General features: G+C 37.0%; 1 protein-coding gene across 2 annotated transcripts; it reads left to right on the top strand.

Moving 5' to 3' along the window:
- Window positions 1-3,489: 3,489 nt before the first annotated feature.
- On the top strand, window positions 3,490-15,755 carry MMP13 (matrix metallopeptidase 13). 2 transcript variants are annotated; one of them, XM_033204262.1, is made up of 11 exons: window positions 3,513-3,632; window positions 3,725-3,966; window positions 4,610-4,758; window positions 4,939-5,064; window positions 7,020-7,181; window positions 8,970-9,087; window positions 10,045-10,178; window positions 11,151-11,310; window positions 13,441-13,544; window positions 13,963-14,080; window positions 15,146-15,257. In XM_033204262.1, the coding sequence occupies exons 1-11, from the start codon at window positions 3,513-3,515 to the stop codon at window positions 15,180-15,182; spliced, it is 1,470 nt and encodes a 489-aa protein (XP_033060153.1). In that variant the 3' UTR covers window positions 15,183-15,257. The 2 variants fall into 2 exon arrangements, with proteins under 2 accessions (XP_033060154.1, XP_033060153.1); XM_033204263.1 differs by lacking the exon at window positions 13,963-14,080 and having other exon boundaries at window positions 3,490-3,632; window positions 15,146-15,755.
- Window positions 15,756-16,659: the final 904 nt, after the last annotated feature.

The following is a 16,659-nucleotide window of genomic DNA, read 5'->3' as shown; positions in this document are numbered from 1 at the left end:
GCTTTTCTTTTTTTTTTTTTTTTTTTTAAATGGGGACTCCCTATCTGCCCTAGGCTGGCCTTAAACTTCACTCCTGGGCTCAAGCAATCCTCCAACCTCAGCCTCCTGAGTAGCTGAGACAACAGGCATGCCCTGTGCCCAGCTAGTTCTCCTTTTTAAGACCATTTAAGCCCAGTTCGTGAGGTTATGAAAGAAAAAGAGAAATTACAAGGTAGAACAAAGCAACCATCAGAGAGTGTCTACAAAAAATTATTACTTCAGGCACTTGCAGAGTCAAACCACTTACATTTTAGAAAAATAAACATACCGCTAAGTGCCATCAACAATGAGTTTTTACTATACCCTAAACTGAAGCCAGCATCTTGATCTTAATGGTTCTTTGACTTCAGGATTTTTCATAATTTTAATCTAACTCAGATGACCAGTTGTTCATGTTATTCCTAGTCTGGGACCTCCCTGTGCTTTAGTATCTGGCTGTTCACAGAGATTTTTGGTTCCTGTTTGGGTGGCGTTTTGAACTCAAAAACTGATGATGATCTATGTTTTTAAAAGTCCCATATTGCTAATGTCTGAATCAGCAGTAAATACATAATTTTAATTTAGTCCAGTTTTGTTTGTTCATTTTACAGGCTTTCAAATTTCCCAGTGATTTGGTAGACTTTTTAGAACCATTTTTTAAATACCAGCTCAGCCCAGCCCTGTTGTGTTCAAGATGACATCTGAAACCACAAATCATTTCACTGTGATAACCAGAAGGCTTGACTTTGAGTTTAACAATTAACAACCTGATAGAAGGACTTGCGTTGACAAGCAGTTTGCCCACACATTACGACGTGATGACACATCCCTATCACCATCTAAAAACACTTTTCCATGAACAATATTCTATAAACCAGCAGTCTGATTATTTTCTTAATGAATTAATGTTTATTTTAATCTTTGGAGGAATTTTTATTTATTTCTACTTAAGAAAACTACAGAACGTATAATAGTATGTTCTCATTAACTTTTCTGTGTTTTTCTATTTTGTGCTGATTATGTTCTCAAATGAAATGAGAAACTAGTAAAATATTACAGTTCTTTGATGATAAACATTATTTTTAAAGTTGAAAAATAGTGGCATGTATTTATTTTCATTTTTCATTAAAAAGGTTTTTTTTTAATGGGTAAGGTAATATTGTAATGATCCTAAGAAAAAGGCCCCCATCTTACCCTTCATTTCATTTCCATAGAGACTAGCATGGTCTCCTATATGGCTGATGCTCAATTAATATATTCATTAAATTGATAGATAAAAAAGCTTCTTCTAGTTTGAAGTGATAACATTTCTACAAATATGTGAAAATCTGTAAGAATAGTTAGCCTACTCGAATCTTTTTCTCCACTTTCAAATGTTTAATAAAATGTCATTTGTTTTCCAGCTTCTTAAGCACTTCTTATTTATTATCTAATGAGATTTTAATATATTATGAAAATTTATTTATAAAAACAAATGCTTTCTAATTAACTTTTACAAGTTTAGTAGATGAATCAAACTTTTTTGGATAATTTTTCACTTAGTCTCAAAATTAAATATTATGATACATGGAAGCAACTTAAAATAAATTATTGCTTTTCATTCTTGATTGAGCACTAATCTAATCTTGAACTCACTGGAAACAATCTATTTGAAAGGGTATATTTGGCAGTATTTTGTTTGGATAAAGGCATATAGTAAATTTCCCTCAAATGATCACATGTATGTTGTAGACTTTTCTGATTTTTCTCTAAGGCACTGGCTACTCTAGATTACATAGCATTCTACTCATATGTTAGAATACCCATTTCATGTTCACCCTTCTCTTTATTAATGCTCCTTCTCTTTGTCTTAATATGTTTCTGACCTGAGCATCATTTTCTTTCTGACTCTTAGTCACTCAAATTAACTTGCATTTCCAATCATTTATTTAAAGAAGTCCAATAAATCCAAAGATCATGGCCTATATTGCTCTACCCATTTGCTTCTGCGGGGGACCAAAGATGGCACTTTGATTTCACCATACTGAATGTGTGATGTTCTGAAAGGAATAATAAGGTAGAGGCCCCTAGGACTATTTTCCTGAGTGATTGGACCAAGAGTACTTCTATTATTCAAACTTAAAATTAAAAATTGAGAAATCTGAAATTGGCCTACTGCAGCCCTAGTTTTCTTGGGCACTCCCTGAGGTGTAGGAACCAAACAGCTCAGCTTTTAAGAAAATATCTGAGAATGGAAAGGGTGGAGGTCATAAGTAGATAGGGACGGTGGTCAAGAACATTGAGTTTTGAGTTATTGGCCTGGGTTCAAATCATGGTATCATTTATAAACTATATGACCATATACAAGTATTTAACTTCTCAGTGTATCAGATTATTCATATGTAAAATGGAAAATAAGCTTTCTGACAGCACCTATGTGGCTGTTGTAAGGATTAAATGAGATAATGCCTTTTAAACCTAGAATGCAGTAATCCGTGTTTGTGCTAGCCATTACAGTTGTTGTGTTCCAGTGTAATTCTTTTTTTTTTTTTTTTTTTGAGACGGAGCCTCGCTGGGTCGCCCAGGCTGGAGTGCAGTGGCCGGATCTCAGCTCACTGCAAGCTCCGCCTCCTGGGTTCCCGCCATTCTCCTGCCTCAGCCTCCAGAGTAGCTGGGACTACAGGCGCCCGCCACCTTGCCCGGCTAGTTTTTTGTATTTTTTAGTAGAGACGGGGTTTCACCATGTTAGCTAGGATGGTCTCGATCTCCTGACCTCGTGATCCGCCCGTCTCGGCCTCCCAAAGTGCTGGGATTACAGGCTTGAGCCACCGCGCCCAGCCCAGTGTAATTCTTCTACCTCTCTCTGGATCTGTAGGGAATTTATGCAGGACTCCACATTCGTTGAGAGGTCATGCCAGTGTGTTTAAATTCCAACCATGGGGCTCAATTCTGTGGTTGTGCTGTAGCACCTCCAAGTCTTCGAGCTTGGTTTTGGTCCAATATCATGGGCTTCAGGTAGACACAAGATATCTTTCTGTAGTTACTCTAGAGAAAATGCAGTTTATAATATACCAGGCTGTAGTAAACATTCTAGAAGCAGTACTAAGTTTCTCTTTATGGAAGTAAACATGCCATCTTGATACTTGATTTGAAGAAGTAAAAGTAGCTAGTTTCTTACAGAAGAAAAAAAAAAAACATTTTTGCTAAGTGAAGTAAAAAATGTACTACTCTCTGCTTCTTCCCACAGTATCCATAAATATGCGGAGGCCGTTTATTTTGCCAGATGGGTTTTGAGACCCTGCTGAAACAAGAGATGCTGTCATTTATATTTCCCCCAAATTCTACCACAAACCACACTTGGGAGGGAAAAGAAAAAGTCGCCATGTAAGCATGTTTACCTTCAAGGGACTACGAAGTGGAAACCTATCCATAAGTGATGACTCACCATTGCAGGCCTATAAAAGTAAAGGTATTCTCTGCGGAAGGACAACAGTCACCAGGCATCACCATTCAAGATGCATCCAGTGGTCCTGGCTGCCTTCCTCTTCTTGAGCTGGACTCATTGTCGGGCCCTGCCCCTTCCCAGTGGTGGAGATGAAGATGATTTGTCTGAGGAAGACCTCCAGTTTGCAGAGGTAGAGTATCTTGCCAATCCTGATGATGCGATTGGTACATCTCAGAAATGTCCTTCTCTTTGAAACACAGTTCATTTTGGTCTCTTTTCTAGCGCTACTTGAGATCATACTACTATCCTACAAATCTCGCGGGAATCCTGAAGGAGAATGCAGCAAGCTCCATGACTGACAGGCTCCGAGAAATGCAGTCTTTTTTTGGCTTAGAGGTGACCGGAAAACTTGACGATAACACCTTAGATATTATGAAAAAACCAAGATGCGGGGTTCCTGATGTGGGTGAATACAACGTTTTCCCTCGAACTCTCAAATGGTCCAAAGTGAATTTAACCTACAGGTAATTATAGACTATCTTTCTTTCATATTTGTTGACCTTTTCTTGTAGTATTAAATGTCTAATATTAAGTAGGCGTTACTATTTAATCAGCAGTTAAATTCCAGATTAGCTTTAATATGGTTGCCGAGATTGCCTCATAACATCTATTATTGTCACAGTAACCCAGCATGATTTTTTAGTGGGCATCTCAAAGTATTTCTTTTAGAAATGAAATCAAAAGAGAAATAAAAGTAGATTAAAGAAAATTTGCAAACGTAGTGCATTAGGTGTATTTATCACAATGGTTCTAAAGATGAAGAGTTCCACTGTTTCTAGAAACTTTACAGAGCTATTTCATTTATTTGGGCTTTATCAATGTAATCCAAACTTTTAGCATGCAAAATAAATTATACTAAACATTGGAAAAATTTTAATTTAGGATGCCACATGGTCAGATATTCGGAGATACTCAAATGTCTGGATTTTTGACTTTTTATTCTGGTATGGCATCATAATTAATACATTATTTGAAACAATAAGCCTCTAGTAGAACTTTCAAAGAAATTATTGCATTTTGAATTGAAGAGCAATATACCAAGAAAATGTATTCTAAAATAGCTGTCAACTTTCCAAAAACTTAATTGAAACTTTCTCTGTTACATAGAATTGTGAATTACACCCCTGATATGACTCATTCTGAAGTTGAAAAGGCATTCAAAAAAGCCTTCAAAGTTTGGTCCGATGTAACTCCTCTGAATTTTACCAGACTTCACGATGGCATTGCTGACATCATGATCTCTTTTGGAACTAAGGGTAATGATGCACATTTATTTTTAAAACATTTTTATATTCTAATTCTTATTTGGTTCCATTTTAAAATTATTTATTTCAGTCATTCATTACTTTTTAAAGCATTCAACACTAATTTACCAAACACCTGTGCTAAGTACTCCTGGATGTGATAAGACTCCTAACTCTTGCTTTTGTGTGTAGAACATGGCGACTTCTACCCATTTGATGGGCCCTCTGGCCTGCTGGCTCATGCTTTTCCTCCTGGGCCAAATTATGGAGGAGATGCCCATTTTGATGATGATGAAACCTGGACAAGTAGTTCCAAAGGTAATGTTTCTTATAAAGATATCATTTATGTGTTGTTAGATTAGACAGTGAACACACTGGTATGGAAGTTAAAACACATAAAAGTTAAATATATTTGGTATTTGACTATATTTTCTTAAATAAAGTTTATCTTAGACATATTAGTGTCTCTACAAGTGACATTTCTACAAATTGATACTCAACATTAAAAAATGAACAAAATCTACTTAATCTGTCACGGTGGCTTGAGGGATACTAATGAACTCTGAAGTAGGACCAAAATGTTTATGTTTGTCAGCCAACATGTTATTACTGCAAATTACCTTTTGGCATGTTGAAGAAGTACAGTTTATTATAAATATATAATTAAAAACTACCAGGGTTGGATCTATGGGTCATACATGAATTAGATGTGAATTGAAATAATTTTTTCCTTGATAGAAATATGTTCAATCAAATTTGTTTCCCATTATATGAGTTGCTTGATTCAGTCTTGTCTGTATATGATAAACACCTTTCTTAAAAATCTAGACAGAGTCTTACTCCAAACAGCATGAAACAGACAAGGTAGCAGTTGTATTTACAAGAGCAAAATGAAATTGCATGTTGAATGAAATCAGTTAGTAGTTGAATCTTCAGGTCTCAAAATAATTGGGAATGTTAATTCAGGAAGAAAAGCCATAGATCGTTCTAACTAGGACTTAGTTATGACAAGTAGAGGTTGTCTTCATAGACAGCTGATTTTATTATTCATTTAAACAAAAAAAGATTATTTTTCCAAAGAATGAAACAGGGCCTCAACTCTAATACCTAAAATCTGTCTGTGGAGGGAAAAGTGAAAATTTACATATTTATGTTCTGGGTATTTCACAGGTAAGAACAGTTTCAGGAAGAAGGAATAAGATCCAGCATTGTTAAGGCAGAATCACAATAAGCCTCAAATTTAGGTTCCTTTGTAAATTCTGGGTTTGAAATACTTAACTGAAATGAATGGAAACATCCATACACCAGTCTGGATTCATTTTTCAGTGGAAGGCTAAGAGCAGTACCCATTACTAGTCATTCGATGAAGAATTGGCACTCAGATTATGCGACCTCTAGTTGCTCTCATGGTCTGCAAGATTGGCTAGGCTGGTTCATTTTCTTCATGCACAGGCTGCAGTAGCAAAGGAAATTTAAGGTCAAACGGAATCCACTGGCTCTAGTTTTCAGGTAATCTAAGCACAAGTAACAATAATCCTAGTGCCTTACACTTCTTATTTTTCTTTTAGTGTTTTATTCTCTTTTTTCCAGTTTGAAATACCTGTTTTAGGAGGCTCAAAATTGGCAGACAGAATGCTTAGAGGGAACAATGTAAATACAGTGACATAGTGGTCTTCTAGAGTAAAGATGGCTAATCATGCCTAGAGTTTCCGTTTCTCCAAACCCCAGAGTCTAGAGACGTTCTAGAAATAACCATTTGGTTGGAATTTGCTCCCAAGAGTATACACAGAGAACCTATTTAGTGCATCCTCCATCCTTGGTACGCTCCCTTTGGATGCTGCCTCCTGGAGGATGTTCTGGGCAGAACCCTAGCTAGGTACAACCCTATGTGATTTCCCCACTCCTCGTTTGAGGTAATCTCTGTCCACTTCCCTCACCTGACCTGAGAATACTAAGAGCAAATCAGGAGTCCTAGTGTCTTCATGGTAAATCCTTATTAGTTACTAATTACATGAGAGTGATCTGTTGACATTCTAATTGTGTAGGCAGCTTTAATGAAAAGAACACTAAATTATTTATAAGAATTAAATCAATACTTTGAATCTTCCTTCAAGCAACTGAATACTGATATTAAAAAGTAAGAGAGTGAAGAAAGAGAAAGAAAGAGTATATAGCGAAGAAAGAAACATACCAAATAGATAAAATGATACTCCTTTCATTACCTGGTCACTGGAATTCCTTTTTTTCCTCATTGTTTCTTTATTTTCTTACAGGCTACAACTTGTTTCTTGTTGCTGCCCATGAGTTCGGCCACTCCTTAGGTCTTGACCACTCCAAGGATCCTGGAGCACTCATGTTTCCCATCTACACCTACACCGGCAAAAGCCACTTTATGCTTCCTGATGACGATGTACAAGGGATCCAGTCTCTCTATGGTAACTCAGTTATAGAAATAGAATATGAGTGGTTATAAAAGCAGAAGAAATCCATGCATTTATTTTCTAAATAGCAGTCATGCTGCATAATGATGTTTTGGTACAGTGAAGCGCATGTATGACAAAGGTTTCATAATACTATAATACTGTATTTTTAATGTACCTTTTTTATGTTTAGATACACTTAATACTCACCATTGTGTTATAAGTGCCTGCAGTACTCAGTACAGTAATATGCTGGACAGGTTTGTAGCTTAGGAGCAAAAGGCTGTACCATATAGCGTGTATGTATAGTAGGCTATATATCTAGGTTTGTGTAAGTATACACTACGATGTTCACCCAGTGACAAAATCTCCTAACAACACATTTTTCAGAATGTATCCCTGTTGTTAATTGACACATGACTCTACTAATTGAATTCACCACTGCCAATGCTGCTTTATTGGTTTTGTTACTAAAACCTAGGAAAACACACCCATTTTTTCTTTCCAAGTCTAACTACTCACTCAAATAGAAAAGATTTCATTCTCCAATTTTTTGCAGACTATAAGTCCCTGCATCTGTATTTTATACATTGCAATGTGCATTTGATACCCTCAAAACACCTCTGCAATAAGAAAGAAAAATATTTTATTCCCCATTTAACCAATGAAGAAACAAAGCCCTGTAGAGTTTAAGTAGCATACCCATAGTAATATGGTTGGTGGTGAAAGTGAGTTCCTAAAGATTTTAGAAATTCCAAGTACTCTTTCAACCAATACAATCTGGCACAGTAGAAACCTCTCAAGTGGCCTGTGGTAGTTTTTAATCAACATCTACAGTAACCATTGTAAAAAAAAAAATTCTTCCTTTTCACTTTCCCCCCAAATTTTCAATAATATTTACAAAATAATTAAATCTCAACCCAAATATTTATTTATAGATGACCTGTTATAAATAGAGTTAAAGCCACAGTACACAGTCATCAGTGTAAACATTTCTAGAGCACATAGTTCAGCAAACTTGCTCACATCACCCAAGCCATTCTTTTCCCTTCTAGATTTGAATCTGTCACAGTAACTAGCATAGCCATGGGCATGAACTTGAAGATGGCAAAGGGAATTTGCAAATTTATTTTGCAGTTATTATTTCTACATTATTATGACTCAGGGACTGATGAAAGAACTAATATAAACTAGACAGAAAAAAAACCAGTGTAGGATTATTATTGTGTACTGCACCCCCATCCCGTCTGCACTCATGGGAGCTGGTTGGAAAGTTACCAACATTTGGCAAGTCGCATAAGTGCTGAAGGCCTGACTTGTCGCAGCTGAGATACAGCTGCACCATGGTAAACTGGTGAAGCAACATTAGCTGATGTTGACAGCTGGTGAAATAGTCAAGAGGAGGAGGCAAGATGAGGGCTTTCGCAGGAGAAATACACCATCAAAAATGGCTTTGAGGGGAGTCTAGTTTTCAAGAGCAGTCTGTCAATAGATTGTGCAAGGTGTAGGGAAAATGTCTTCAAAGTCTGTTGCTTTTTTTCCCTCATTTTTATCATCAACCTCAAGAAACCTAAGTTTATAGTTCTAAAGAATCTCGAGAAGTCTTGAAGGATGGAAGTGGAGGGGAGGAAGGAAGGAAGATTACATGGTACTTGCACCATAATGTAGGAGCCCCGGGACCTACTGCTTTTCCTGGAGAAAACCCTCTCCCACTGTCCATCAGCAGATCAACCTGTTGTGCTGTGACCCAGGTTTTCAGTAATGTCACATTCATAACTTCTCTCTTGCCTTTCACGACTGCAGGTCCAGGAGATGAAGACCCCAACCCTAAACATCCAAAAACGCCAGACAAATGTGACCCCTCCTTATCCCTTGATGCCATTACCAGTCTCCGAGGAGAAACAATGATCTTTAAAGACAGGTACTCTTGAGATTCTTTCATAAAGTTTGTATGCGACAAACATTTGTGAAGCTGTTTCTGCATATCGCCAAAACATCCTGTCAGACTTCCAAAGGCAAAGTTAACAGTAAAAATAGGCAGGCAGTTTACTTCCATATTTCACATCAAATAAATGACTGATGGATAAATGTTTTACTTTTCAGTGTACAACCTTGGCATTGTGTAGCTTGTTTTTGCATCTCTAGTTATAGTCTTTCTTATAAATATAACCAAAAAATCTAGAAATCCAATTTATTTTAAAAACAGGCAAGCATTGAAAGTAATTGCTGTATTAATAAATGGTTACTCGTTAGGCCCACGCAGATTCGTTTTGGCATGGAAAGACTTTGATTCTGGATACATATGTTGGAATTTGAGGGATAGAATGAAATGAACCTAGAAATGCAATATAACATTTTAATTTCTACATTGTTCTAGTATGCATATTTGTTCATTCATTCATTCATTGATCCCTCATCTGTGATCCAATAGCATGTTTACCCCCTCTGTTATAACTCTAACTACACTGTACTCATGGGACGGGGGGTGGTTCTCATGTATCAGTTTTACCAGGCCATGAGACCATGGAAGACATAGTTCATGTAACTCATATCTTCTCTCTGGAGCCCAACACAATGCCTGGCAAATTTGCTTGCCCCTAGCAAGATACCCAAAATTGAGCAAGACAATTTCAACCCACAAAGAACTTAGAGACCTCACAAAGGCTCTGCGAGATTTCAAAGTTGAATACCTTACGCTAGTTAGGATAGCACAACTTGTCACTGGAACTGAAAGGGTAATGGAATTTTTTCCCCTTCACAGGCGGGAGGTATTGGTTGTATCTAACTTATCTATGTTGATGTGGAGAGAAGTGACTAGCAGGATAGAAATATAGCACTTAAAAATGTGACAGAAAACTCCATTTTACTTCTGTGTTAGATTCTTCTGGCGCCTGCATCCTCAGCAGGTTGATGCGGAGCTGTTTTTAACGAAATCATTTTGGCCAGAACTTCCCAACCGTATTGATGCTGCATATGAGCATCCTTCTCATGACCTCATCTTCATCTTCAGAGGTAAGCTTTCCACAGAGGAGGCCTCGCACAGGACCAGGGGAGGCAGTGCTGAACTTGATGCCAATAGAGATTCAGTAAAATGATCACTACTGAAAATATACCTAAATTAAAGACCAAGTATTAAAAAAAGGAAGCCAGAAAGTACCTGAAACCATTCTACCATGAATCTCCAAATTGAACATATAAAAGGTCTACATTGTTAGACTTGTCATATCCACTCTTTCTTTCATATGAATCATGTCAGTTTTTTCTCTTAGTTCCTCTTAAAAATTGTTTATTGAGAAAACATTATAACAATATATATTCTGAAAAAGTGGAAAAAATATTATGAATCATTCTTCCTTCCGAATAGGCAGTTTATTTCATTTGTTCATTTTCATTATGTAATGCATATTTTTACATATTTACTTTCATAGTACAGATACATTTTTATATTCTACTGCTTTCCTTGACATAAAATTATGACCAATTTCCAAATTGCTACTTTGCCTTTATGACTATAATGTAAAATGACTACATAAGTTTCTGCTGACACTGTTTCTATTGTTCAACTATTTATAATATTAATGTTATAATAAACCTACTTTTCAGAGAAGAAAATAACTTTCACACTGGTATAAAATTTGAGTTTTCAATCTAATTAACCCTCCCTACTGTGTTGTTTATTCATGCAGAAATTTTAATTTTTTTTTACCTAGTTTTAAACTTAATATTCAGAACCAATAAATTGCCAAGTTAATTGTGGTATTTGATTAGCTGTATTCATAACTGGGAAATTAAGATCCTAAATTTTATTTTTTTGTTTCAAGAATGCTTATATTTTTATGTTTCATAAACATGATGACTGTAAATACTAAATATTTTATTAATATTTCTAAATGTATAAATGGGCCTGCCCTTAAGCACATGTCTACATATGTAAGTCTTAATAGATTTCCCTGGATAATAAAACTGTTATTTCACTCATTCCAGGTAGAAAATTTTGGGCTCTTAATGGTTATGACATTCTGGAAGGTTATCCCAAAAAAATATCTGAACTGGGTTTTCCAAAAGAAGTTAAGAAGATAAGTGCAGCTGTTCACTTTGAGGATACAGGCAAGACTCTCCTCTTCTCAGGAAACCAGGTCTGGAGGTATGGCAGCAGTATGTACTGACCCATCTGTGTCATAGCCGCAAACTGTCTCAAACATCTGTCACTACTATAAAGTATTCCTACACACTACTGTAAATGTCATACTAGTCATTCATTTTTATTCCATGTCAGCTCTTTCAGGCAGCCCCTCAGACATGCATTTAAAAGTCTCAAGCTCTCTTGAACACACACACACACACACACACACACACACGTAATACTCAAACATTCCTCCTTTCAAACATTCTTTTCTTTACCATTTGTTATGCCTCTCAACCATCTTTGGCACCCCCTCTTTCTTTCTTTTCTTTTCTTTTTTTTTTTTTTTTTTGAGACTAAGTCTTGCTCTGTTATCCAGGCTTGAGTATAGTGGTATGACCTTGGCTCACTGCAACCTCTGCCTCCTGTATTCAAGCAATTCTCGTGTCTCATGTCTCAGTCTTCCAAGTAGCTGGGATTACAGGCATGTGCCACTACACTCAGCTAATCTTTATATTTTTAGTAGAGACGGGGTTTTGCCACATTGGTCAGGCTCCTGGCCTCCAGCAATCCACCTGCCTCAGCCTCCCAAAATGCTGGGATTACAGTTGTGAGCCACCGCACCTGATTGACACCTTCTCTTTCTAATCTTTCTCCTGTATTCTCTTTCTTGTCACTTTCTCTTAATTTACATGTACCTCCATCTTCCATGGCCAAAGAGGATACCAGCATCAGTACAGGAAAAGATTGGTTGAGAGAGAAAGCCCTCCTATCTGCAGAGTTAGCTGATCCAGTCAAGAGGTTGACCAGGAAGCTGACAGGCCCATAGTTTATAAAGTGAAACTTTCTGAAGGGCAAATGAAGCTGGAATATTTAAAACATATGTAAAGATTCAGGCAGTGTTGACATCAACAACATTTAGGAGTCCAGATTCAAGTCTATATTTGGGAATGGGAATATCTCATCAGTACCCTGCATTCGAAATGTTTAAAATGGAAAATTTTCTCCATCTCTGCATACACACAGTTACACACACACATGCATACCCACACACACGCACATACCTGTATATATCATCTTTGCCTTTCTACTTATTTCTGACAATGACATTTACAACATTCTAGAAATCACTGCCAGCTTCTACCAGGTACTGCATTTCATTCCCTACCCTCCATAAGAAGTATATGGTTCAGTCAGGATTAATTGCTTACTGCAGCTCAGATATGCTGTTCTTTTATATCCCCTTATGCTTCTTTTATGCATTTTTTTTTTTTTTTTTTTTTTTTTTTTGGCCAGGAGATCCTTCCCTGCCTCTCTCCCTCTTGAAATTCTGTCCATTGTTTAAAGTTCGTTCAAAATATCATTTCATCTACAAAGTCTTCTTTGATTTCCCCATTCAGGGGGTATTGCCCGGTTTCATGTACCCCCATGGCATTTCATGATTATTCTCTCATGCTTCACTTCTGTTGCCTGGTGTTGCAGTTATGTGTATACACATGTCTTAGCTTTATTGGTAGTTCAGTGGTTATGTTTTACTTGTTGGAACATGCCTTCGGGATATTCAAAAGCTCTCATCAGTAACAGTAGTGGCACCTTATGGGAGCCTGTTTTCCTAGGTTAATTTTAGGATATGTTTGCTTGGTTAGGGTGTGGCTGCGGGCAGGGGAGAAGGAGTTTGAAATATGCAGTTATGGAAGGGGAAAACTATGCTTCCCTTCCCACCTTTAGTATTACCATATGCCCCTACAACTTTTTACTACAGAAATTAAACCTTAAATATTTTTGTAGCCATTACTGTATTTAGCAAGTTGTCTTACGCATAGTGGGAAATCAATAGCTAATTGTTCGATGCACAAACATGCATTTATTTCATGCTTAAGAACACGTTTCTAATATCATTTGTGAAATGGAAATGAGCCTGTAACTCTCTTTAAAAAGATGGCCTTCGGGCAAGTCAACAAATACTCATCAAGCAGCCACTGTACACTCAGTATTCTCATTCCTAATGTTAAAAAGCTACCAGACATTTTAAATGGACTTAAAATTTTTAAATTCTTGTCAATTTTGAAAGATGCTATTATATCTATTGTATTATTTCTAAGGTACTTTCTAAGAAATATAACTGACTTAAGAGTTTTTTTCTTTAAATAGATATGATGATACTAACCATATTATGGATAAAGACTATCCAAGACTAATAGAAGAAGACTTCCCAGGAATTGGTGATAAAGTAGATGCTGTCTACGAGAAAAATGGTAAGTAGTTACATTGCATTGACTTTAAAGAGGAGCTTCTGTAGCCCCTGAAAACTTTCTATACAAATCATTTTTAGATAGGACCTAGATGTGTTAATAAATGTATGGCAGTTAAGGAATTAATCGTTCCTGTGTGACTACCTACAAAGACAGCAAACCAAAAAAATAACATGCCTAGAATAAATAAGAATTTTACTTAATGATTGCTAATTCTATAAATACGAGATGCTAAACCTTCAACACTACCTTAAGCTACGCTTAAAGATGCAAAAATGCAAAGGATATTGCCAGAATTCAAACTGGGTGTGGAGTGGGAAGTAATTTATACATAAAGACTCATAACTACCATAACTATGTAGTGACTTTTTACTTTAATTATGTTCTCAGCCTTTTATTTTTATTTTTATTTTTTTGACAGAGTCTCACTCTGTCGCCCAGGCTGGAGGTCAGTGGCACAATCTCAGCTCGGTGCAACCTCCACCTCCCAGGTTCAAGAGATTCTCCTGCCTCAGCCTCCGGAGTAGCTGGGATTACAGGTGCCTGACACCATGCCCGGCTGATTTTTGTATTTTTAGTAGAGATGGGGTTTCGCCATATTGGCCAGGCTGGTCTTGAACACCTGGCCTCAAGCGATTCACCCGCCTCGGCCTCCCAAAGTGCTCAGATTACAGGCCTGACCTCACCGACCTCCTTTAACTATGAAAAGAGATATTATTGATAACTTACAACAAATATCACTCTAGGTGCAGTGGCTCATGCCTGTAATCTGAGCACTTTGCGAAGCTGAGATGGGCGGATCACTTGAGGTCAGGAGTTCAAGACCAGCCTGACCAACATGGCAAAACCCCATCTCTACTAAAAAAAAAAAATAGCTGGGTGTGGTAGCATGCACCTGTAATCCCAGCTAGTCAGGAGGCTGAGGCAAGAGAATCGCTTGAACTTAGGAATCAGAGGTTGCATTGAGCCAAGATCACTGCCAGTGCACTCCAGCCTGGACTACAGAGTGAGACTGTCTCATATACACACACAAAAATCGATAATCGGCCGGGCGCGGTGGCTCACGCCTGTAATCCCAGCACTGTGGGAGGCTGAGGCGGGTGGATCACGAGGTCGGGAGATCGAGACCATCCTGGCTCAACACGGTGAAACCTCGTCTCTACTAAAAAAAAAAAAAAAAAATACAAAAAATTAGCTGAGCGTGGGTGGTGGACGCCTGTAGTCCCAGCTACTCGGGAGGCTGAGGCAGGAAAAGGACGTGAACCCGGGAGGCGGAGCTTGCCTTGAGCCGAGATTGCACCACTGCCCTCCAGCCTGGGCGACATAGCGGGACTGTGTCTCAAAAAAAAAGAATTGATAATCCAAGTAGCAAAACTGTCTAGGAAGATTCACACCTTAAAAGAACAACTAAAAAATAAAAATAAAAAGATAAAAAATTTAAAAGGAACAACTATGAGCAATATATTAAAGCACTAATAGAGTTTAAAAAGAAAAAGGTTGAGATTCCTACAAACGGTATCTAAGAGATTGAACCGTTAATATTAACTGGATTAAAACCTTATTATTTTCAAACTCTGAAATTGTCTCCATGCTTTTTCTTGTAGGTTATATCTATTTTTTCAATGGGCCCATACAGTTTGAATACAGCATCTGGAGTAACCGTATTGTTCGCGTCATGCCAGCAAATTCCATATTGTGGTGCTAAGTGTCTTTTTAAAAATTGTTATTTAAATCCTGAAGAGCATTTGGAGTAATACTTCCAGAAGTGTGGGGGGCGGGGGGGAAGGAGAGCTATCAGGAGAAAGCTTGGTTCTGTGAACAAGCTTCAGTAAGTTATCTTTGAATACGTAGTATCTATATGACTATGGGTGGCTGGAACCACATTGAAGAATGTTAGAGTAATGAAATGGAGGATCTTTAAGGAGCACCTGATTCTTGTTGCTGTACAAAAGCAATGGCTGATGATATTTCCCACACCACAAATGGGACACATGGTCTGTCAATGAGAGCATAATTTAAAAATATATTTATAAGGAAATTTTACAAGAGCATAAGGTAAATCACATTCATATAATGAATAAATCATTCTTACTAAAAAGCATAAAATAGTATGAAAATGGAATTTTTGGAGAGCCATACATAAAATAAATAAACCAAAGGAAAATGTCTGTAATAAATAGACTGTAACTTCCAAATAAATAATTTTCATTTTGCACTGAGGATATTCAGATATACGTGCCCTTCTTCACACAGACACTAACAAAATATCAAAGTCACTAAAGACAGGAGACAAAAGAGCAGTGGTGAGAATAGTAGATGTGGCCTTTGAATTCTGTTTAATTTTCACTTTTGGCAATGACTCAAAGTCTGCTCTCATATAAGGCAAATATTCCTTTACATATTATAGAGGATAAAGAAGGATGACGAAGTCACACATTACAAAGTTAAAATTGTTATCAAACTAGTCTAAGGCCATGGCATCCCTTTTACATAAATTATTTGATTATTTAAGACTAAAAGTTGCATTTTAACCCTATTTTACCTAGCTAATTATTTTAATTGTTCAGTTTGCCTTGGATATATAGGCTGTTTTCTAAAGACTTGTATAGCATGAAATAAAATGTATCTTGCAAAGTGGAAGTATATATATATTAAAAGAGAGACATCCAAATTAAAAAAAAAACACAGTCTACTAGATTGTGATCCCTTGAGACATGGAACGATACCTTTTTTCTCTGCATTTAAAAAAGTCCCCCAGCACTTCCCACAGTGCCTATTGATACTTGGGTAGGGTGCTTGGCACTTATTGAATATATATAATTGTCCATCAAGGGAAGAACTATTGCTCACAGACACTGTTCATAAAAACTCAGGCAAAGAAAAGGAAATGCATATTTGCAAAATGTATTAGAAAGTGTTTATGTTGTTTGTAATAAAAATATATTTTCAACAGACAATTGCTATATGGTACATTTTGTCTTTGGTATAATTTCAATTTTCCTCACCCAAAGAGGGTTCATTGACAATATTTTTATTTTTGGAGACAGAATCTCGCTCAATTGCCCAGGCTTGAATGCAGAGGTGTGATCCCAGCTCACTGCAAACTCCACCTCCCAAG

This window comes from Trachypithecus francoisi, unplaced genomic scaffold (assembly GCF_009764315.1).
Source record: "Trachypithecus francoisi isolate TF-2019V2 unplaced genomic scaffold, Tfra_2.0 Lachesis_group8, whole genome shotgun sequence".
Taxonomy (NCBI): domain Eukaryota; kingdom Metazoa; phylum Chordata; class Mammalia; order Primates; family Cercopithecidae; genus Trachypithecus; species Trachypithecus francoisi.
Note: the sequence above shows the minus strand (reverse complement) of the source record. Positions and strands in the feature narration are given on the sequence as shown.